At 32.5% G+C, this 25,702-nt stretch overlaps 1 protein-coding gene across 6 annotated transcripts in view; it reads left to right on the forward strand.

The window, feature by feature from the left end:
• The window catches only part of LOC148596518 (uncharacterized), a 54,008-nt gene that overhangs the window by 12,610 nt on the left and 15,696 nt on the right, over positions 1-25,702 (forward strand). For 4 of the 6 annotated variants that reach the window (XR_015919112.1, XM_088563680.1, XM_088563682.1 and 1 more), the window contains 21 exons: positions 154-267; positions 1,390-1,503; positions 1,983-2,096; positions 3,698-3,811; positions 4,806-4,919; positions 5,608-5,721; positions 6,365-6,478; positions 7,012-7,125; positions 7,547-7,657; positions 8,262-8,375; positions 8,635-8,748; positions 9,003-9,116; positions 11,882-11,995; positions 12,595-12,708; positions 13,776-13,886; positions 17,883-17,996; positions 18,462-18,575; positions 19,850-19,960; positions 20,340-20,453; positions 21,243-21,356; positions 22,632-22,745. Coding sequence is in view for 5 of the 6 variants with exons in the window: in XM_088563680.1 (XP_088419806.1) it covers positions 154-267; positions 1,390-1,503; positions 1,983-2,096; positions 3,698-3,811; positions 4,806-4,919; positions 5,608-5,721; positions 6,365-6,478; positions 7,012-7,125; positions 7,547-7,657; positions 8,262-8,375; positions 8,635-8,748; positions 9,003-9,116; positions 11,882-11,995; positions 12,595-12,708; positions 13,776-13,886; positions 17,883-17,996; positions 18,462-18,575; positions 19,850-19,960; positions 20,340-20,453; positions 21,243-21,356; positions 22,632-22,745 (2,385 nt within the window). In the remaining variant the exon portion in view is untranslated. The remainder of the gene's footprint in view (positions 1-153; positions 268-1,389; positions 1,504-1,982; positions 2,097-3,697; positions 3,812-4,805; positions 4,920-5,607; positions 5,722-6,364; positions 6,479-7,011; positions 7,126-7,546; positions 7,658-8,261; positions 8,376-8,634; positions 8,749-9,002; positions 9,117-11,881; positions 11,996-12,594; positions 12,709-13,775; positions 13,887-17,882; positions 17,997-18,461; positions 18,576-19,849; positions 19,961-20,339; positions 20,454-21,242; positions 21,357-22,631; positions 22,746-25,702) is intronic. The other 2 variants (XM_088563684.1, XM_088563683.1) reach the window with 2 other exon arrangements.

Genomic DNA, 25,702 nt, shown 5'->3' on the forward strand with positions numbered 1-25,702 from the left:
AAATGCCTCTTGATTTTGCCTTGATTGTGCCATGATATAACCATTCAACAAATAACTGGTAATTTGATAGCAGTGTAATAACACATTTATACTGTTTAAAAACGAAATGATGTGGCATATAATGGCTTTATCTTATTATTTGTGTATTTCTAGATATAAACGAGTGTGCCAACAATCCTTGTAAAAACCATGGAACCTGTCATGATGGCATCAACAAGTACACATGCAGTTGTCTCCCAGGATTTAATGGAGCTCAGTGTCAAACTAGTAAGATTTTAGCGTTATCAAGCCATGATATTTCAGCGAAGTAAGAAATAAAGAGTAAACATATCAAACTAATATTGATTACAAATACTTAAAGCTTAATTTAAAAGTTACACAAACTCGAAATAAATTACTAAAGAAACAAAAATAATTTTGATAAAAAGAGAAAACAGAAAATAACACTGACAGGTGAAATCATTTTTTACAAGGGCCAGAGTTGATTTAGAATAGTCAATGATAGCGGTATTACGTGCGCAAATAAAAATAATGAGCACTAATTCAAAGAAACGTCGTATATCGTACGCAGCAAACAAAATTTAAGTATCAGTCCTCATAACAAATCATACAGGCGGTAATTCGTGCATGTCAAAAACCCACCGATTTTTTTTCTTGTTCAGAAACTGTCATAGATCATAAAACCAGTCTTAGTTTTTCATTTGGTTGTTTCATGTTTCACTTTTGAGATAAAGTTTACATATATTGTACATGAAATTAATACTTTGTAAGAGTTATCGTTCTTGATTTCGTTTGATTTGGTTGATTTTAGTGTGAGGTTAAAATGTAGTTTTCTCAAAAGTACAGATCTTAATACAGAAAGACTATTGTCACATAAATATAACATATGTCTGATCAATGTTTTTTCTACACCATGAATTACCTTACCAGTTATATGGACTGGTACTTAAAAGGAACATTTTTAAACGAAAATTTTTATCCTCAAAATGTGATTAAAGTTATTGATAAGAAAATTCTTTGATAGCAAAGTACACCTAAATATAATAAAAACAGCGTTGATTTAGTACATTTGCCTGAATTTTATATGGACTGATTCTTCCAAAAGGAAATGAGACAAATAATAAGCGAACATCAACTTAAGATTTATTGTAATGACACTAAATATTACCAACATTATCTGTAACAATGAAGTATTACAACTATTTGTGACTATGACATTGATGACAAAACTATGTGTTACTATGACTTCTGGATTCGAAGACTGCCACCATTAGTTTTGACATAAAAAAAAACTAATTGCAAAAAATTACGTATTCTTAGGTACATCTCAGCAGCAATAAGAGTTGTAAGTTACATTGATATTAAGTGCTACATTTAAATAACTTTTAGATATCAACGAATGTGTTAAACATCCTTGCAGAAACAACGGAATATGTCATGATGGCATTAATAAGTTTACCTGCTCTTGCCGTGCTGGATTTGTCGGAAGTGTCTGTCAAAATAGTAAGAATAACCTTAAAAAAAGAAAAAAAATCAAATACACCACAAAATGTATATCATAAAAGCTAACACGATTACGCTATATTAGTAATTTTGAAAACAATTAAATTATTATTTTCTTCAAAGTATTTATATAGAGTTAATAATAAATCAGGCAGTGCATCTTTTCTTAATTGCTTATTTTTTTATTAACTATCAACTGCAAAAATTTGATCAAATTTTTTGACTTTGTCTGGGAACAATGTAATTCTGTGGGAAAAATTACCTTGTGCCCCCTCCCCATATCATGCTTGGGATCTGTCTGGTTTGTAAATGGACGGCCTCTGAAATCTCTGCATTCGGTATAGGAAACAAATAAGATAAAATCTAGTTACATTTGAAAACAAACCCTTATTTTCTTCTTTTTTCATACCAATAAATGCTTATTTGTTGTAAATAGATTTGTTTATGTTAATTTGCTTAAATCACTTATGTTAAATTAGATGTGAATGAATGTGCTTCAAACCCGTGTAAAAACCATGGAACCTGCCATGATGGAATCAATGCCTACACCTGCAGTTGTCCTCCAGGTTTTGGTGGTTCCGAATGTCAAACAAGTTAAGTTTTGTTTGTTTGTTTGTTTGTTTGTTGGGGTTTAACGTCCGAGCAGCAATATTTCAGCTATAGTCAGACGATGAACATGAAATTGATGATAAAATGAACATGAAATAATGATGAAATGAAATAGGGATGGGACACAAGGACAATGGGATCGACAAATTTTGATTGCCACTGGAAATAGGGAGAGGTTGGTAGGGTCTGGCAATTTAGCCTCCTGTGCCGGAGCCCTATGGTTCCTACTCCGGGAGAATACCACAATAGGGTTCTTTAACGTGAGAGGAACGTGGCATCTTTCCCAACACGGTGCACCACTATGGTTTGCGGTCAGGTTTTCCGTATTATAGCCTGACAACCCCAGCATTCAACACGCCAAGGGTACCCCATTCCACCACCTGGGGCACACATCCAAGTTGCTCTGTGGGCAGAGTGCCCTAGCCCCCTGGCTAAGGTTCTGAGCACTATTTAGTCGCCTTTTACGACAAGCTTAGCACTGCAGCAGGCCTATTCTTTTAACACCCGGACCTGCACGGGGCTCAAACAAGTTAAGTGTTAATTCATAACGAATATTTAAATTTCATAGTCATTTTAATTGTTTTCTCCTAAAAGGATCATCGCAAATAAAATTGATAATTGATAAGTAACCAATTCATGAATCAGATTTGTAGTCTTCCCCGTCTGCCTCTTTGTGAAACCAACATTATGGGTTTTTTTTCTTGATTACAAAACAATATGTTGATTAAACTTATGGTTTGTCACGCCATCTTGTTTAATTCGAAAAAGATCATATCTTTTTTTTTTACATTTGTGGAGAAAAAGAAAAAAACTCAAAGCACGAATTACTACAAAGTGCCAAAGCCTGCAGCAGCGCTAAGCTTGTCATAAACGGCGATTAAATAGTGCTCAGACACCTAGCGCTCCGCCACAGGAAGCTAAATTGCCGACCCTACCCATCCCTCCTTTTTTTCTTGTGGCAATCAAAATTTGTTGACCCTATAATTCTTATTCCCCATCCCTTTTTACATCATCATGATCATAACATGGTCATTTTATCATCCATTTCATGTTTATCGCCTGAAAATAGCTGAAATATTGCTGATCGGGTGTTAACCCCCCCCCCATAATCAATCATTATAAAGTGAAAAAATATGAGTAATGAAACAATTATTATTGCGCAATATTTAAGTACACTCCAGATAAAAATCATGTAAAATTTGATTATTGGTTAAAAGGTTTCATATGTTTTCGGTATTTTGATTAGGATTTTGTTGTAAACAATAAATAACATTTGACTTGCTATATAACCCTACTCTTAGGAGGAATAATAATATACAGTATATATTTTATGATTCAAAACGAAGGTAGATTACTTTGTAAATGTCACTGAACACAAAAGAAACACATAATTTTATACTTTAACTTTTGCCTAAGATCAAGTAGATTTAAATGAATAATTTCATCATATAGACCTAGAATGCAGCGTAATAACAAACACAAAAATGTGTAGCCTGTACAATTATTACATAATTTTCGTGTTTTTAATGAACACTTCTACTTAATATGATTTGCGATTGTGAAAAGCTTATTGTTCGATATACAGATATTGATGAATGTGTCAGTGCACCTTGTCAGAATAAAGGAGTGTGTGTCGATGGTATCAATGTCTACACATGTAAATGTCCACCAGGATTCAATGGAATAAATTGTCATAATAGTAAGTCGTATTATAAATAGACAATGGAGCCAGAACATTACAATGATAATCCAGTGATAACTAGATAGCGAAAATTGACACACTCAACAATGTATATAAAATTACACATCAATGTAAAATGATTAACACTTGTCGCAAGTAATCAAAAAAAGTTACATATTTTCATTTAACAAATGCACGCTTTTGATTAAACACAGATCGATCAACAGTTTCTTCCGATGTTCCTTTTAATGCATAAAATTTAATTGATATTTATATTATAACACAGATATCCCTTTTTTAAACAGTAATGATAGTGTATTACACATATTTTTTTATTAATTCAAGAAAGAACATTAGCAATTGTTGGAAATTTTCAGTGCTTTAATGAATATAAATTTTTAACCCATCAATTATTTCCGAAATGTCTTGAAGTTTGACTGTTTTGCATTACGTAAGATGCTATTCAGTAAGTTTATATGATAAAACGCCTACCATTGTCTCATATTAAACCTGCCATGTGACATGTAGAAGAATTAATCCAGAGAAATGAAGTGATACCTATATGAACCTAACCCTGAATATACCGAAAACCCTCTTAACCAGAAATATTGTATAGTATTTTGAACCTGGATTTACCGAATAATTGTCTTAAATAATATCGATAGTCCAGACGAGTTCGATTTGGATAGTTTTCACAATACATTTAGGATTTTGTACGTTTACTTTATATCTGATTGATATATATATTTGCCATTTGATAACCACTTTGTAGAATCGAACTAGGTAGGTGTGCACAATTCCAACTTGAAAGTCGTTAAAAGCGGTTGAAGAGCGATACCCCAACCCGACATATCAATATCCAAATAAAAAAGAGGAGGATTGCAGGGTCATAGGAAATTCGGACTATACGACATGGTATGAATTAATAATGAAAAAAGGTTGCAAATATAGCTTCCACATTGGCAAAAGTACTAGTTATATGCATATCTATACGAAGGCTTGTTTTTGTCAGATATTGATGAATGTGCAAGTCATCCATGTCAAAATGACGGATCCTGCCATGATGGGATTAATAGGTACACATGTACATGTCCTGCAGGTTTTGGTGGAACTAATTGTCAAACTAGTAAGTATCTGACAATATTTCAAATCATGTACCAACCTGTCATTGTTGTTGGCTTATGGCTTAAAGTAATACTTTAATTCAAATTATTTATTTAGCATTTAATTTAATAGGTCACGTCATGGAAATCATCACATTTATTTATTGTTTTTGTATAACATGGCGTGTTAATGTTTTCAGGTATTCAGGGACAAAAATAGTGGAATTAACATTGCCTATAAAGAATTGAAGTTATTTTACAGAGTAAATTAAAGTGTAAACGCGACTAAATCACTCACAAATATTAAATAAAGTCCTGTTCCTACTAAATAACTTTTATTACTATGCCTGAATTTTATACTTAAGATTTGAACCAAAAAGTACTGCTCATTAACAACACATTGATAACTCATGTTAGTTCGCTTTGCATGTGTTTAAAAATAATGAGAAAACGGTGTATTTGTATTTGCAGTTTTTTCTTCACACAATTATTGAAATACACTTATAAGAAATGAAAGTTGTATTCTTTAAGTCAAAGTCTAGAAAAAGTAAAAAGTTGGCACTCAAATTGGCAAGATCATTGGTAAAACCTAAACTTAAAAGTTCTATCTATCAGGGCATTTCCATATTTCTCTCTGATTTCAACAAATATGTCAATATTCTTATAAAACAACGCTCATCTATCCTTGAAATTTCAACCTTTTACTTTCAGACATAAATGAATGTGTCAGCAATCCATGTTTAAACCATGGACAATGTCATGATGGTGTCCACAAATACAAGTGCAGCTGCTTAAAAGGATATGGTGGGATAAGATGCCAAACAAGTAACTATGTCTATCTTTTAGTTCAAATGTCATATGTTCTGAAATTATTGTCTTATTCTGACTTTTATAAACAATGTCTACAAAACAAGTCAAGAAGCTAAAACGAATTCCGAGTTTTCAATTATATAAGTAGTTCACAAGAAAAAAATACAAATAAAATGAATTAAAGAGGTTAATATTAAATCAGTTATCAAAGTCAACATCACATTTTGTTTGACAACAAGTATAAAATTAATTTAAGTTCCGAGGTGATATGCTTTCTGGTACGTTAAACAAATGTGTCCATCATCATTTGAAAGGCCATACTTTGTGATGTGTGGTGACCTCATCAACCTTTTTTAATGTTCACCATATAAACGTTGATGTCGAAATCAAATTATAAGAAGTGACTGTTATATGTGTTTTTGTTTGTTTGGAATAATCTCAGTGCCCTTGGTTCAAACTAAAAAAAACTTTCAAGTGCGCAAGACGTGATTGAGGTATTTTATACGTAGGAAAAAGTTAGACAGTCATTTCTGAAATATATTTAGACAGCACCGGGTTATTCCGTAATGAAAGTGATGTTGTTTTTTTTTTCTTTTCTAAGCCGTATCAAAACTGTCAAACTTTAACAAATGTAATGCGTTTTCTTTTCAATTTCAAGACATTGATGAATGTGCTAACCATCCCTGTCTCAACAAAGGAGTCTGCCGTGATGGAATCAACAGTTATAGCTGTAAATGTGTGGCAGGTTTTACAGGAGCTAACTGTGAAACAAGTATGTTTTTATGTTATTTGACAATCCTGGTTTCGGATTTTATTCATCACATCTACCCCCCCCCCAAAGAACTTGAGCATATTAGATAGACTGTGAAGTCAGCTTTATACCTTGATCTTCACATGGAGATCATTGGAAAAGGAAAACAAACTATTGACCAAGCTATACGACAAACGCGATGATTTTTCATTCTGCATTATCAACTTTTCTTTCATCTGTAGCTAAATCTTTAGCACCGGCTTATGGAGTTACATATAACTTATGCTAGATCTTTCATAGTTTACGGAGAATTTTTGTACTTCGTTAGACTTCCTACAATGAGGCTTCTGGGACAGGGTTAAGACTACAATCTTCACTACAGAAGTTCATGAACTTGTTGATCGTCAGTGTGTATCCATCTTCTAATGAAAACTGATTTGTTTAGATGAAAAATGAGAAATCTGCACGGCATGTGCCGGTTTATATGAGATATATGTTGTATCTTTCATATGATAAATTTGTTTAACTTATAAGATTTATATTGTTTCCTTTAGACATAAATGAATGTGTTTCAAGCCCTTGTGGTGGTAATGGTACATGTGTCGACGAGGTCAATGGATACAGCTGTTCATGTTCCCCTGGTTTTACTGGTGTTCACTGTGATACAAGTTAGTGAAATAGTTAAACTTAAATCAAATTGTACGGCTATCAGAAGTAAATAAGTTACGTTGAAATTTTGAATGACATAGATCATTGTGTAGGACAGGATTACTTTATTTCGTACTGCTCATTTTCGACTCGTAAATTTCAGCTTGACCAAATTAATAAATGTACATGTTAACCGTGTTTTAAAAAATAAATAATAAAAATAGACAAAAAAGAAAATAATAATCAGTAAAATAAATTAAAATTATAACAAAAAAAAAACAACGTCATTAAAAATTGGCCAAAAGATTTGGATTGGGAAATCATTTTGATAAATATATGATGCTCATTATTGTTGTAATATGAAGTAATATACTTTTTACAACAATATCAGTATACACTGTTATAAAATAATTTTATGTCATGTGAATGTTTCAATTACAGATATAAATGAGTGTGTATCTAGCAACTGTCAACATGGAACATGCCATGATGGAATTAATTCTTACACATGTGCATGTCACAGAGGTTACGCAGGAACGCTGTGTGATAAAAGTAAGACATGTTGGCCTGAACTTATGATCAAAATCGTGAAACCCTTCAAGAAAAAAAGTTATTTCACTACAAATAGCTGTATCTTTCGAAGGCAAAGCAAAAATTCATGTTTGGGTATTATACACATATTTACCCTGTATTCTGTGAAAACAAACAAAAAAACGCAATTTAAAACAAGATAATAATTAAATGAATAAAACAAAATTAAATGCTGCTGTCAACAATTTGAAACGGCAAGAATTATAGAATATATATAATGTTGTTTTACATCGACGTCTAGATTTGTATATATGTATGCCATTTAATCTGTTGTTGTGCGATTGTTTTTGTAGAATATTATTCTCCAACAATTGTATTCTTCAATCCTTAAAAATTATTTAACGGCATGTTTTAGTGAAGGCCTGCTTGTAGACTTTTCTCTAAATTCTATCATTGTTCAGTCCATTTCCTATCAGTTACCACAATGAATTTTACCATAATGGCATTAAGAAATATGCGGTCAAAAAGTGATATTTTTCAGAATAGTCACTAAATTATTCCGATCTTATCATGACTTTCTTGCTTTACTCTTAGTGTGAGTATTAATAAACATTGTGTATTGCAGATATTAACGAGTGTTTACACAACCATTGTAAAAACGGCGGGAAATGTCACGATGAGATTGCGAAGTATTCATGCATTTGTCCAGCTGGATATACTGGAAAGCTTTGTGAAACTGGTAAGGTACTATGTTATTTCCATCAGTTTTGAAAACTTTATGTTTTTTTTTTTCATTTGTATAAATGTCAGACAAGAAGAAACATGTCAAAATATACCAAATTCTCTGTTATAGCAGTTAAAGACAACATAATATTGGATATAAATGATACCATAAATTGTACTCTTTCTTACTTAAATGACACGAAAGCAATGCTTTTTAAGAATTTTTTTTATTTTAAGCTTAGTGTGAACACTGATGAAAGTTTCTATTTATTCAGATATAAATGAATGTGCTCCACAGCCTTGTAATCATAATGGAACGTGTCTTGATGGTGTCAATAAATACTCATGTTCTTGTCCACCTGGATATGCTGGGTATAATTGTCAGATCAGTAAGTCTATATTTAGACAGTTTTAAGTGATGAGAGAATGTAATGAGAGAAAGAGAGATTGTGTTAAATCTGAATTTATTTCATATTACATGTGTTTGCATTTGGTTTTCCGCACAAATGTAAATTTTTTAACGTATGAAAAGAATGATGTATTTTGTAAATGGCAAACGCAAGTTAGTACATGTATTGATAAACAATTTTTTTTTACATACAAAATCGAATGAAATAAAGGGAAAACAATATGTATTTTCCAGATATTAATGAATGTTCCAGTAATCCATGTCAACATTTGTCTACATGTCATGATAACATCAATAGGTACACTTGTTCTTGCCAGAATGGTTACACTGGACCTAATTGTGAAATAAGTTAGTTCAAATTAATCAATGTTGTGTTACCGTTTGTATATCTACCATTGCATTCCATTAAAGATATTATTTTTTTTTAAATCCGAATATTTATTCATTATGAAGCTGCGGTTGTTTATAGTTTGAAATATTTGCCTTTAGTTTTGGTTATAATACTTGATTAAAAAAATCAATTTCATTAAATGATTATCTTTGTACAGTACCTGAACCAATCCGTTCAAAAACAAAAAGAAAACAATTGTAATCTGTCATCGGTCACCGATCAGTTTCCGGTAAGCCATCGATCCGTCAAAAAAAAATTCACATCACGTGACCACCGAGCGTTCACTGTATTTTACGGTTTTTATTATTTTCTTAGTCAATTTTACACATATTTACATAATGTAATAGATTTAAACATCAATTTATACATTTATTTTATATTTCTTCTATTCCAAACAGATCTTGCGTCATTTTACATTACAAAACTGAGATCAGATCGGTCACCGGTTATCGATCCGTCAGCGATCAATCACTCAACGGTTATCGATCCGTTAAATCGTTGCGCGGATCGGCTCAAGGACTGTAAGAAGGGTCAATAATGTCAAATTTTCACCAATAAAAATTTTATTCAAGTTGACTCTTTGCAACAGCTATCATTCTTGATTTTGTTTGTTTTAGTGGGAGATTTTCTCAGAAGTACAGATCTGAATATAGAAAGGGTTATTGTTATATATACATTGTAAATATAGCACATGTAGAAAAAAACATGGTTACTCTTGTTTTTGTACACCAAGATCTCTTTATCAGTGACAGTGTCTGCAATTTCTGTTGACTGATAAAAAGGGGCCATTCTCTGTATAAATCAAAATCAAGTGAATTTTTCAAATAACTTACACTAAGATTTAAGATGAAAGAGGACTTTAATTTCAATATCATAAATTTTGTTACCTGGGCAGCGACATACCTTCATCTTTTGCAAATGGTGTTTATTTTTCTGTTGATTTGCTACGCTAGGACAAGTACTAACTACTCTGATTTCCTTGGACGCCATAAATATCTGTGTAACATACTACTAGATCAGGGGTATGAGGAAATTTGTCTAAAATGTATCTCACCAATTTGTTTTCGATATCAGTCCTCGACAAAATACTAAGTTTCTTCTCTATTAAATGAGTAATGTTGGCTTTTTTCGGTACTAATGTGACCGCTGATTTTCCTCTTTTGATGCGATTGCTATTTAATCAACACCGGTATATTCACACCGCAATGGCACTGGGAGGTTACATGTAAGCGCGTTGTAAACAATAGATTTAAACCACCATTTCGTTTGAAATATCTTCCCCAAGGCAGGATTATTACGGTACCAGCTATCTTGACAGATTTGCGTTGGACTTGACTTGATTGTTGATCGGATAAGTGTCGGTCATTTTTGTTGGTACCCTTACATAGAATTAGTCTATATGACATATTACGATAGACATTCGCAGAACTGTTTCTTCATTTTTGAAAACCCGTTGCCATGGAAACCAACATTTAGTATTTACCATAACTTGAAAATCATTAATGCAGACATTATAAATTTATGCTTAAGATAGATTGATAACGCCGTGGTAGTGATAAAACCTGTTTGTGTAGATAGTATTTAAAGTGGCTATAACAGCTTCCAAAAATAAGGACTTTTTTTCATTTTCAAAATCCTGTTTATGTAATTTTCAATAATAAACGGTACGAAATTGCACCCGTTGATGTGTGTATACTTATAAAGGTGGAAATAACTGTCCATACACAAAACAATTATAGAACATTAAAGATGTTTGCATAAGAATTCGAGGTATTTTTTTTTCAATTTTGTCATTTAAAAGATCATCTCCATATTTTCTGTTTTTATAAACATGCTTTTTTTTCTCGCTTCTGTGACCATTATAATGATATATATATATATATATATATATATATATATATATATATATATATATATATATATATATATATATAACTGTCCCGTACTACCATACATCGTGTACTAAGTTACAGCCTATGATTAATCCTACGAGGAGGAATGACCCGGGCAGGGGAAGCTATATTTTTATGTAGCCTAGCTGGCCGAGTGGTCTAGTGCACTGGACTTTGTGCAGGCAATATATATATTGTTCTTATAGGTTTATCTGTCTATATACCAGCATTTCCACCAAATGGTGGGAATGACATATCATTTAAAGATTAAATATTGGATTAATGTAAACACCAAAAAAAGTCATATTTTCATTTTGTTTTGCCATGACAACCATATTCAGGGACATTTTTCAAAATTGAAAAAATAACACGTCCTATTTTCTCTTATTTTATAGAAAATAGTTAAAGTTTACAAATAATTACAGTGATTATCTATCTAATTTTCTTGAAATTAAGAGCAATTTTAAAATGAAAAAAAAATTAAAAAAAAACTTTTATTCTCTTTTTCATCCCGAACTTTTACAGTATTACAACTATGATAAATATGATATTACAAAGTAGGCAATAAAAAATGCAGAATAAAGTTTTTAGGTAAATTCATTATGTTTCCAGGGAAATAGAACGAATGAAAATAGCGTGATGAGTAAAATTGTTTTGATAGTTAATATAACAATTGGGTAACCAAAATAAAAAAAATTGTTTTCAATTTTTATATTCCTGGATGAGATCAAACAGCAAAAAAAAAAAACAGCAATATTGGACAATTGTGTTTCCCAATCTTTCTTCCATATTTTGTGGTCACTTACGAAGAATTGCTCTAAATATTCCAGATATTGACGAATGTACCACTAAGCCCTGTAAACACGGTGGTTCATGTCATGATCTTGTCAATGGTTTTAACTGCTCCTGCCTTCCTGGATATAATGGGCATCTCTGTGAAAATGGTGAAGTATCAACAAAGGTTAAAAAATAAAAATGGTTGACTCACGCTGTAAACAAAATAATGCTCAAATATTGCAATTGGAGAAAATGAACCAACACTAAATGCCTTGGGGAAAAACGTGGATACTTGTTCACGTAAATGAATACATGTACGTTTAGTACACATGGCTGTGTCAACATATATAATTCCAGTTATATTCCAATTTAATGACATTTCATAGCGCTATAATGTACTACGAAAGCGATTATATATTTACAAAAAAGTAGAGGATTCGCAGAAACAATCTGACGTGATTTTGAATGAAGTAAGGATGAACAAAATGATGGTAAGACCAGGGACATTGTGTTTCTATATATAATATACCCGTGTGTGGGGTGCAAATTAAAGCTTTGATTCATCAGAATAATCAAATGCGCAAATAGTCGTACTGCGTCTTTTTTAAATAATACTTCTAACGGTTATAAGTACATTTAAAATTCAGACTTTAAATATGAGATTAAATGTGAATTGAAAAAAAAGACTGATTTTAAAAACAATATTGCATTTAAAGACACCATCGGTCTTGTTTTTGATATAGTAGAAAATGTTTTCTATTTTTAGATATCGATGAATGTATCAGCAATCCTTGTAAGAACGCCGGAAACTGTCAGGATAAAGTTAATGGTTTCCATTGTTCATGTAAAGCGGGATATACTGGACTTTTATGTGAAACTGGTTGGTATTTTTTTCTTCACCTTCATATACTTGAATAATGTAATATATATAAAGAATAGTGATTGACACTGAACCGTCTTTTAGATATACACTGAGTGACTACTGGTGTACAATGCAGACACAAATCAACACTAGAACCATTTAATGCTGCTATGGAAGTGGAAGTTTGACTAGCCATGACATCTTGTTATTTCCATTCTTAGCCGCAATTTTGTATTATGCAATTTCCACAGACTTTAAGCTGCCTATTTTTAATGATGCTTTTTCCACTCTCTATGGTAAAATTAGACAGAACTTTCTAAATGTTTACTCTAAAGCTCGCATGTTGGAAAACCTAATATTACCTTCCCGAGTGGAGAAATAATTTAAACCACTCAATATTGGAGGAGAATCGATATTGAGTCAACAATTTCACTTTGAAATATCTGTACCAAGTCGGAACATCCTGATCTATCTTCCTGGTCTATATCATAAGCATACCTAGGATTGCTAGATTAAAGGTATAACCCTAACCCAAATGCACATAACATAAGTAAACTGCCGTTTATTAAATAAAATATAAATTACATTATCCAAATTGACTTAATTTTTGTGCACTTGTATTGAAGTAGTATATAAGTAATTCAAATGACAGAATAAAAAAAAGATACTATTAAATTAAATTAAAGTCTCTCAGCCAATCATGTGACAGAACACTTTATTGCTGAGAGAAAATAGCGGAACAAAAACAATATCAAGTTCCATTGTGAAATGCCTGAACCAATTCAGGAACTAAGCGACTATTTTCATGATATCGTCTCTTTTCGTGACTCTACCAGTTCATGTATTATTAAATATTTTTCTCTGATTTTTTATCACGAGTTCAGTAGTTTTGTTTTTGTTCTTAATTATAAAATCGGAAAACTGACAAAAGCAGTCAATTAATGTTATCACAGCACATGACGAAGAATTGCAACTTTAAAAGACATTATAGATGCAAATAATAATTTATATTACAAAATTAATAAGATTTTCTATATGTATTTAGTAATTATTAACAAACACACAACATTTATGCAACACTATAGATATACAAGAATGTGCAAGTCATCCTTGCCAGCATGGAAAGTGCATCGATGGAATCAATAGCTACAGCTGTTCATGTACCAGGGGATATGCTGGATCCAACTGCGAAAGGAGTATGTTTAGGACAAAATACTAAGTAAAACTTATCTTAAGTGACAGTCCCCTATTCGATTCAGGTAGAGGGCTTAATATGGGATGTAAAAGCCGATCATTCTGAAAATTTAATTTGACTATTTGCCCCATCAATATCGGGGAAAAAAGACAGAAATTTACCATATCATTTGGGTAAATTGAGATATACGTGTAATTGCATTGAAATACACTTTAAATGGACATTTCAAGGCGTATAAATATCAGAAATCTCATTTTTCTTACATTCTGTTCAAAACAATTCTTAACAAATTCAGTGATGCAGAGATTAGTTACGTTCTTTTCAAATAGTGAAAAAATCCTTGTGTTAGATTATATTGTCAGATCGGTCTTTTTTTTACATGCATGTTTCTAGTTTTTTGCCATTTTTGCTGATTCTTATAAAAACTTACACTGATATAACTTTATATAGACGGAGCGTCATTGACGTCCTCTATATGTATGTATAATATTTAGACCAGAATTATAGATGACTAAACAATATTCTAAAGAAAATGACGAAATTTTCGAACACATAAGTAGATATTTGGGTGGTCTCGTTGTAAGAACAGAAAGTTTGTACATTATGAAATATTCATGTTACAAAGTCAAAATAACAAAGAAGAAAATAATATCGCAAAATGTAGGATGAAATAAAGAAAAAGCGGATATTATAATATATGTGTTGATACCTGTAAACTCGCATTTAGCAGCGTTTATTTTACACTTAAATTTGTCTTTTTTACAATGAACTTGTCCGGGATTTAGTTTCTATTTAATATGCGAGCCAACTAAGGAATCCATTGTTTTCATACATTTTGCAATCAACATTTCTATAATTAATCGCCGCTTTCGATTAACAGACTAGGGACGCCGTTTTATTTGCAAAATAATGCCTCCCTGATCATAATCGAAAGTAAATCTGTAACTTTTAGGGAAAAGGGGTAGAGAATCCTTTTCATGGCTGAATTTGACGATATATGGATAGCAAAGCTGACGATACCGAAAGTCGGTAAATTTACAACGGACAAAAATTCAGGTGTCGGAAACTGGATTAATTTGTATCTTTGACAAAAGGCATACATGCTCATGAAAATATATATACATTACTTTTCATTCGAATAGGTACTTATCTTAGGCAGACAGACGGTGTCAAGTGTTTACTTTACTTGTTTTCTCCGTTGGTTACAAAGATAAAATCAATGTATTCATTTATAAAATGAATTCATATCGATTGTATTAATCTTATGCCATGTTATTACAATATTACAATATTTGGGATAAAAGAAAAGAAAGTAGATCAATTGTAAAAGTATCAAAACACAGGCTTTTTAATGTCAATTTTAATATGATATTACGAAAATGGATATGGTGAATATGTCAAAGTGACAGCGACCGCATCGGAATGAAAATGTCGAGTCAAAGCCATCCATGGTGATTCAATGAACGACAAGGAAACACTTACACCACAGAACAGCCTACAGTTAGTCCCCAAACATTATTATACACAGGTACAGCGACACAGTTGCCCTATATACTCCAACAACATGAAGTAAACAGAAAGTGAAAACAAAACAAGACATGCATATTGCTGGATTACGGATGGACTTCACTATATCATTTTATCTCTGAATTTCATGTTATTCGAACTATTACATGTGAAATGTACTTCTCTAATATGATGTAATAATGAGCTTCTTGGAAAAACTAATTAATCTACGAAAGTATGAAAAAAGGTTATGTCGGAATTACGATGTAGTTATGTCGAATTTACCTCATAGAACATATCGAAATGACCTCTTGCTATGTCAAAATTACGACGTTATAAAATGTCCAACATACGATAAACATTTGTGATAATTACGACATCGTATATTGTAACAACGACAGAGTAATTTGTAATTGATTTCAACATACGATATAATTTGTGGTAATTTCGTGACTTCGACATATGTCGTATTTTCGACATTTACTTCACACATGCATATCACTTTCGACATATGATGCACTTCTATAGGCAAAAGTAAAAGCTACATTAAAGGTTCCTACTCCTATCGAATACCACACCCGTATTATAGCCTGACAACCCCAGCATGTAACACGCCAGGGGTACCCCATTCCACCACCTGGGGCACACATCCCAGTTGCTCTGTGGGCAGAGCGCCTAGCCGCCGACTAGGTTTCTGAGCACTTTTTAGTCGCCTTATACGACAAGCTTAGCGCTGCTGCAGGCCTATTCTTTTAACACCCTGGCCTGCACGGGGCCATAAAAATATCCGTCACCGACACCATGTAGTAGAAAAAGTACGAAGTTATCGTCATCTTTGGGTTTCAATAAATCGTCGACTTTAGCCAAGAAAGGAATTAAGTCTCTACAAATGCGAATATGAAGTTATCAACAAATATATTAACATAATATATGAATATGATATCCGTTTCTTTTTTTTTTTGTTTTGTTTTGTTTTGTTGAATTTCATCTAATTTTTTTATGTCATTTTCTTTTTGACTTTAAAACTTGAATGTTGCAGGATCGAAATTGTATTATGCACACATTTTTTTTGTTTTGACCACGACCTCCATAGCAACGGCCCTGTTTTGTCTATAAATACGTCGATGGATACGATTTAATATTTATTTAATAATAATTTGGAAAGTATTGAATGTGTAGAAGTGTATTTAGCTTTCCAAGGGGAAAAAGTCAAAAATTCTCCGCACCGAATTAGATTTCGCCGATAATAGCATGGCGGTGACCGACAACAACGATTGAGCGCAGTCCATTATAGGCATAGCCTAAAAGCTTATCATGCATATCTCTGCTGAACAGATTTAAAGTATGACCAGTCCATTAAATCACTGACGGCCTGCTTAAACTGGCCACTTTTCCCTTCTTGTTTTGTCAATTTCAATATATGTTCAACCATGATCGATTGATTGTTGGGGTTTAACGTCCGAGCAGCAATATTTCAGCTATATTCAGACTATGAACATGAAATGGATGATAAAATGAACATGAAAGGAAAAAAAGGGATGGGATACAAGGATAAAGGAGGTCGAAAAATTTTCATTGCGACTAGAAAAAGGGATGGATGGGTAAGGTCGGACAATTTAGCCTCCTGTGGCGGAACGCAAAGGTTCCTACTCCTATCGAATACCATAGCAGGGTTCTTTAACGTGCGAGGAACGTGACATCTTTCCCAAGAAGGCGCACCACTATGGTTTGCGGTCAGGTTTTCCGTATTATAGCCTGACAACCCAGCATGTAACACATCAGGGGTACCCCATTCCACCACCTGGGGCACACATCTCAGTTGCTCTACCCCCCAGGCTAGGTTTCTGAGCACTATTTAGTCGCCTTTTACGACAAGCTTAGCGCTGCTGCAGGCCTATTCTTTTGACACCCGGACCTGCACGGGGCATTTTCAACCATGATGAACTGGTCATTTGTTTTGAACAAAAACAATGTTCTTTTTCTATTGTTGGTTCTGTTTCTAGTGTGTGAGCTAAAGGAAATATATTTAAACAATTTTGAATGACCCGAAAATGAAAAAAAAAACATTTCGATCTGAAAAAATAAATCCAAATTCTACAGTTTTCTACTTCGTTTTATTGTTCTTTATCGTTCTTCTATCCAAGGTCAAGGCTCCCAAACATGTTAAATCATGCAACATAGTTTATGTGCCTATCCTATCTCAATCCAGGAACCTGTAATCCAGTGGTTATCGCTGTTTTTATGTTCATTGTTATTCGTTTTTTTTCCAAATAGATTAGGAGGATTTTCGTCTTTTATGAATAGTTTCACTTCTTTGATTAGAGCCTTTTACAGCTTGCTTAAAGGTACAAGTTTTGCCCATCACTGAAGACCTTAGTTTAACTTGTTTCGTATTTGATGGATGACCGTAGCATTGGAAATTATACCACATCTCCTTTTTTTATATTTCAACAAGTGTGCGTTAGAAGTATGAATCCATGTATGTTTTCAGATATAAATGAGTGTTTAAGTAATCCATGTCAGAACAACGGAACTTGCCATGATGGCGTCAACAAATATTCGTGTAACTGTGTCCCAGGTTTTACTGGTTCCAACTGCGAAAAAGGTTTGCTTTACATTTAAATCCGATGTGTTTTTTTGCTCTTATTACAAATATTAGTATATCTATTCCATATTAACTTCTTCTCAGTACCACATTGGATATTGTTAATAAATTTATAGCTCTAGATTAGTTCTATAAGAGCTACATACATAAATTATGGATACTACGTTTTGTTTTGAAATGACCTCTTTTCACGTAAAGTAAAAAACAATTATCTAAAACAAAAACAGGAAAAGGCCAACACTGCTTCGTCCTTTCATTTTAGTTGAATTTTCTATCGCCTATTTTGAAGATAATCAAACCATATATTGATTCATATAATATTTATTATCTCAATTATTGTTTTATAAAAAAAAAAGAAAAAAGAAAGACGTGGACTTTTCAGAACCATTAACACCTCATGATGAAAAAGTTTAATTTTATTCAAATTGTAACTCTATACTTATGAAATAAAATGTTTGAATGTAGATATAAACGAATGTGCATCAAGTCCTTGCCAGAGAAATGCTACATGCATCGACCATGTAAATATGTATAGATGTTACTGTGAACCTGGCTTTACAGGTGTTAACTGTGAAACAGGTACATATAATCTTATGTTTGGGGTATATACTTTTCATTTTATACATAAACTGTGGTACTGCAACATAAGTTTCAGTTCACGTGATGTCGTAGTTGCTTTCTTGTTTTTTTTTTCAGTGGGGTATAAAATTAAGCTTATAATGAAAAATAATTCGTGAATATTCTTTTTGCCAAAAATTGAAACGGTAATAGGCAGAATAAAGGTACCTGAAAATCATCATGAAGTTGATGAGTGCGGTTAACAGTGGACCCTCCTAGCCCATGTACTACTCTATGTTGAAGACAGAAAAGAAACAAAAACAGAAAGGGAGTTATAAATATAATCAAACGTATTAGAATATAATGTAGAACGCAATGTTTTCCTGGGCGTTCCCTGTGTAATGAATTTCGATAATTCACACTGTGAAATAAATTCGGTAATTTCACTCGCGAACTTTTTCCCACTAAAACGTCACAACTTTGAAATATATTCGCCAGTCACAAAAAGATTTAAAATTCATGTTGAAAACAAAATGAAAAATTATAAAGAAAATCTATATGATAAATGGGTTCATCAAAAGGTTATCTTGACCAACCAAAATACGATCACTCATGCCAAGAACGCTTGAACAAGTTCCACATACTCGTTTAATCTAGGCGTTCTTCAGCTTTCGTGATAATATTTTGGTTATTCACACTTTTACGTAAATTTTCGTATTATTATTAAACGAGTCTGCTATGATTATAGGTCAGTGATTTTTTTTTGTCAAGGATTAAGATGCGTTTACCTTTTTTATTTTATTTATTAACGATGATGTTTGTATAAAAGAAGTCAGTAATTTCATTGATTTTACTAATAAAAATAGAAGTCAAAAGAAACTCAATTGAACGGGAATTGAACGGTTATAAAAAATACGGGGATTACGACTAGACAGAATACACAAATTGTCCCACACAACGTAGAGTAAAAACTAAATCACACGCACAGAGGAGTAAAGGTAATAGAGCAGGATTGACATCACTGGGGGCGATACGAAACAAGAATTCATTACTGTCGTGTAAATTAGGCTTGAGTTTTCTTTCGAATCGATCAAACGTTGTAGGCTACGATTTGAGGTTGATTTCGTATTGTCTGCAGTACCCCTTATCTCAAGTTCTTTTGATTAAATGAGATATATTAACTTCTCCAATACATCTGAACGGGACATTAGATTTTGACACTTTTAAATTCATTATTTATGTCGCATGTTAACAGTAGTTTGTTATAAGTCTATCACAATTATACACCATTTTAGATATCCAAGAATGTGCCAGTCATCCCTGTCAGCATGGAACATGCCACGACGGCATCAATAGCTATGGTTGCTCATGTACCAAAGGCTATGCTGGATTCAATTGTGAAAAGGGTATTCAAATTAGATCAAAATGATATTTTTAGAAAATAATCTAGTTACGCAACTTTGGTTTGCTGAAAATATGGACATTTCAAAATAAATATGTTATTTGTATGTAATGGACACTTACTTTCAAAAAGAACTTATACACTTTTGTGCTAACTGTGGGATAGTCGATAAGCATGCGTTGATCATGCCCAATACTCACTTCCGCTAGGAAAAAAACTTTAGTTCTACTAAAACCCAAAGTGTATATTGCTTATCAACGTATCACAAAAGGGTCTATTAAAGAAACGAAGTAAAATTTTTAAGATATTTATATATTATTAATTGCAGTCCGATATATATGCCATTTGATAACGTACGCTTAATATCGATATATATTTTACAGATATTGATGAGTGTTTAAGCCATCCATGTCAGAACAACGGAACATGCCATGATGGCATTAACAAATATATGTGTAACTGTATCCCGGGCTTTACTGGTTCTAATTGTCAAACAGGTATGAATTGGAGTCATTAGTGTTACATAAAACGTCCCAGTTTCATACAATGTCTCAAATACCTTCCATCTCAAATTTGGACGGAATAAATTGCTTGAAAGTTGAAATTTAAAACAAAACATTTGAGAATATTTTTATTTTTATTAATTTTATTGTGAAACTGGACCATATGTTCCTTGTTCTTACTTTAAAGGGTATTATTTTAAACAAAAAACATCGATACGTGTACATGTCTAATGGTATTCAATTAAATCTGCCATTTATTGTCATATCTCGGTCTGTCAAACTGCTATGTGTATGTATGTCTGTTATATTTTATGTGTAAAAATCGTAAAATCAAGGTCATTGGTGTAAGTGACAATGAAAGTTCACACTTTTCTCAAATGAAAACATTTTTTACAATATTTACCTGAATCCCGATCCACATTTAATGATCTCCGTTCCTTATTCCATAGACCAAAGGTCAAACAAAAGACTGTCACAATGATTGACGTCAACATACAGATGGAGCTTCATTTCCTCTTGTTTGCTTTTGCTACCATTATCTAAAAATATCAATGACATATAACTGTACATGTATATCAATGAATCCAAATATAGCTGTAAACAAATTGATTTTTGTGGTCTATATAGTTCGCGGAGTCTGTCTAATAAACATTTTTGCAAGTACCACACTATCGCGGTTTCAAAAAAAGCGTCAACTAATGTTAAAAATTAAATTTATTGAGTACATTGTCCACGCTTTTTTTGTCAACTGTGAAATATTGATATTTATACAATATGTTACAGATATAAACGAATGCACATCTAGTCCCTGTCAGAACAGTGCAGCATGTGTCGACGATATTGATATGTATAGATGTCGCTGTAAACCTGGATATACAGGTGTTAATTGTGAGAAAGGTGAGGGTAAACCTATTTATGAAGGTGTTAAATGTCTATTTTTTATAAACAGTGATGAGTGAAACCTGGTTATACAAGTAATAATTATGTAAATCAATTACCCGGGCGTTTATTGCAAAACATGTGAGTGTATAACGGTGTACCAAATTGGTCATTGTTACCACATTGTGAGGCAAGAGTTTGAAAATGGTGAAATAGGTGAGTATTTACCCAGTATTTACCTAAACAATATGTATAGATGTCGCTGTAAGCCTAGCTATACAAGTGTTAATTGTGAGAAAGGTGAGTGAAATCCTATGTATAAAAGGGAAGGTTGTATAAATCTTTTTCTCCCTTTTTTGACGAATTTTCATACCGCTCGAGCAGTTGATCTACAATAATTTCACTATATCAGGGGATTAAAAGTCTTTTGCAGTAGATTTATTTCATTGATCAAATTTAAGGTCGTGCCGCGCAAATGTGTACGTTCTGACATAATCCGGAAGTTTGACATTGTTGTAGTGTGTCAAAAATCAAATTATTGTCAATACTTGCCCAATGTGAACCAAGATCAACGTGCTGTGGTAATACCAGCGTCGGACGTTCGAAGTTCACTCTAGTAAGCTAGGAAATGAACGTCTACCGCTGCATGGGACTTGGAACTGTAGATTCCCTCGATCTCACTTTGTTTAATTACGACGACAATGAAGTCGACTTATGTGGTAATGTGACGTATTATCGGACAAATTTGTAAAATCCGACAAGTTTGCGGAACCAGATACCTTTGTGAGTCCAACATTTATACGGGTGTTAATTGTAAGACAGAAGAGTGTTAACCCCAGTTATATAGGTGTATCACACGAGACAAATAAGTGTTAACCCAGCGATAATAATTTTGATCGTGAGATTAAAAAACAAAAAACGTTACAAAAAGACAATTGAGTGAATTTGGACATATACGTATTAAACTCTGAGACCATTGGGTGTTAACCTGTATTTACCTGAATATACATTATAAATCATGAGAATAAAGAGTATTCAACCTGCATATAAGGATGCTAATAAGGTGAATGAAACCCTTTTTAGTAGATGTTTTGAATGAAATTCTTTGGTTTGTTTGTTTTTTTATTTGCTTTTTCAATAATTTTACTTAACCTACTGTGATGTACATTTGTACAAATAACCCTCTTCATTTTTCCTGATAAATTAGTATCGTTCAATCTCAATTTGACTAATAACTTTACTGGATACTGTTACTGTTCAAAGTGTGTAGCTCCCTCAACCTTCTTGCTTCAGATGTAGATGAATGCTTGAGTCACCCATGTACAAACGGCGGAAGCTGTCAAAATGGTATCAACAAGTATGCATGTGCTTGTCCTCCTGGTTTTACTGGCAGTAACTGTGAAACAGGTGCGCCTCTCGTAGTCAATTTCTTGTTCTTGTATACAAATGATGATAAGCTCTTAAATGACAAAAACGTCCCACTTTTACCATATATTACACCCATCCCCGAAAAATAAATCACCATTCCACATTTATTATGAAATATTTACATCATTAAATTAAATTACATATTTTTAATTTTTTCACCATTTGAACTGTTATTTTCAAATCGGTAAATACTAAAAATAAAATTTTCCCATCCTCCAAATTCAAATATTCTCCATGAATCACCCCCTTCCCCATTCTTTTCGCCACCCTCATTTGTCATTCCCATTTCCCAAATTTACCATAAAATGGGAAGTTTATCTCATTTAGAATTGTCTTCTATTTACCTTTAATTGTCTTTACATCTTTATTTATTCTATTGCTATATCATCTGATTGTATTTTTTTTGCTCAAAGTTCAAAGTAATAATCTTAATGCAATTGTCCGTAACTAAGAATTCTATGGTTCATTCGTTATATTCTATATCTCCTATGAACAGGGATCTTATGAAAAGCCACGTGGTCATTTCAGTTAAACAAAATATCAAAAAACAGAGAGAAAAAAACATGTAAGCTTTCCACAATTTTCATGATGGAGTACTGCTTAACAACATAATCTATTGATTTAATATGATTGATTGATTGGTTATTAACGCCCCAGCTATATCAGGGCGATTTCATTTTGACCTGGTCGGGCTTTGACTTAATTTGAATTCCTGTTTTTCCTTCTTATCATCTTTATCCAAATATATTAATGAAACAGGGCTTCGAGTGACTACATGTAAGTATAGGTGATCTGGATTCTTTTATTCCATTCATCATTGTAATTCACAATAAAGGCACTGAAACAATAATAAAATGCAATTTAACAATAAAGATGTAAAGCATGTTAAATTAGCACATCGTAGAGAAAGTATAGGATTCTAAGCATGAAACATACCAAAAATAAAATTCGCACCTCTTTCGTAAAAGCATCTCGTTATCATAGGCGAAATAAAGAAATAATGCATGATGTAAATAAAACATAACGATATTCTAGCAACTTTAACTCGAACTACCTATACATAACTGACATAACGGTAAAAATATTACATGAACTATATAAGGTGGAAATACTTTATGAAAAACACAACTATCACATTTTGCACGTGTAATGTCTACCTGAAGAAAACATGTGATGGATTCATAAATAATAGGGTAAAATGAAATAAATGCACTATTCAAATTTATGAAGTAATTCAATGACTCATTCACAACCATCTTTATTTGCGGCAACTATTTACACATTGAACCTTTATAAAGAAATCAAAATAAATTTAGAGCTTTTACGGGAAATTTATTCGATACCATTGTCGAATTAAGTTTTAAACTAGTTTTTTGCCATACACACACAGTAACACGCACTTTTCATGCGCCAAACAGCATTTGTAACTAATTCATTCATTCATTACACAGAAGAAATGCATATTAGTGAGGTTAAAGATGTAAAAGTAAATGCACGAACCTTCAATGCAGATATCTCAAAACCAGAATGACAAATTTCAATACAGTCGAACCTCGTTAAGTCGAAGTCGAAGGGACCATACAAAAATGTTCGTGTTATCCGAGGTTCGAGTAATCCGAGGTCGAGGGTAACCGGAAATACTAGTAGTTTGGTAAATGATTGATTCTGTATTTACATCATTTGTTGTGCTTATACATGTACATGCACTTCACTTTACATGGTACTTGTAATGTCTTGTGTTTCATATCGGAAGATATTTTTTGTATGTTGTATATCATGTTTGAAATACTGAATAGCACCGAGTGTTTTTTGAAATTTCCTTTGTTTTTTCTACATCAAAAACGTCATAGTTCGTAACATGTTACTTTGTTTGATTCACAATTAGGAGTATAGTCAAACCATGTGTTCTACATTATTACGTAAAATTTCAAATTCACTAGCGAAACAAATGTAGTCGTTGAGATACCCTTACTATCATCTGTTTGAAATTTCATTAAATAGTCAGATACCATTGCAGTCAATCTGTATTTTTTAAGATTTTTATCAAAATATCCTGTTAGTGTAAATTCCGACGTGTTCTTGATACAATTCGTTTCTTTTAACAACACGCGCGATTTTAAATTGATTAAATAAACAAATCAAACCATAAAGAGTGTCAACAAATTAAATTTAAAAGCCAAAAACACGCTTCGATCATGGTTTGTAATAAATCAATCAGTTTCCCGACTAATTAGTTGACTTCGAGACATCAGGGTTACTTAACCTCGAAGTCGTATCGAGGGGATTGATTGATTACCTCGAGATATCCGAGGTTTCGATTCATCCGAGTTCTTGTCATCCAAGGTATAATTGTATTGGAGTAAGAGGAGTTTTGCTGGGACTTTGTAATTAGTTCGAGTTATCCCAGACTTCGACTAATCCCAGTTCGACACATCGAGGTTGGACTGTAACTATACTACTCATTCAACAATGTCGACAGTTCGAAGACAATACCAAAACATGAACAAAGGAAACACGCCGAAATTAGAAAAAAATGACCCGAACACTGACCCGTGAAAATGACCTATATAAACCCACGAACTTAAACTACCCCTGAAAGAAACAAGTATTAAATGGACATGTACTAATCATTAGAGTATATGTAATAAAAACAAATAATATAAATACAAGTACAATGTTACCGAAATAAAAATTATTACTTAAAATATACAAACCATAAAGTTTGACTCTGCCACGTTAATAATGAAACTTCTGCCACAAACAAGTACTAGAACCATAAAGTTTTCATGCTTTAAAAGTAAAATAACAGAATTATTGATTTCATAATGAAAGACAATTTACTGATATTTCTTTTCAAGGGAAACTATTCATCTTAGCCAAATAACTCTGTTAGTGCGGTACAAAACTCGTATTTTCGAGTTGTGATAATAAAAATC

Source organism: Perna viridis, chromosome 15 (genome assembly GCF_037379345.1).
Source record: "Perna viridis isolate PV_CMFRI_1.1 ecotype Kerala chromosome 15, ASM3737934v1, whole genome shotgun sequence".
NCBI lineage: Eukaryota > Metazoa > Mollusca > Bivalvia > Mytilida > Mytilidae > Perna > Perna viridis.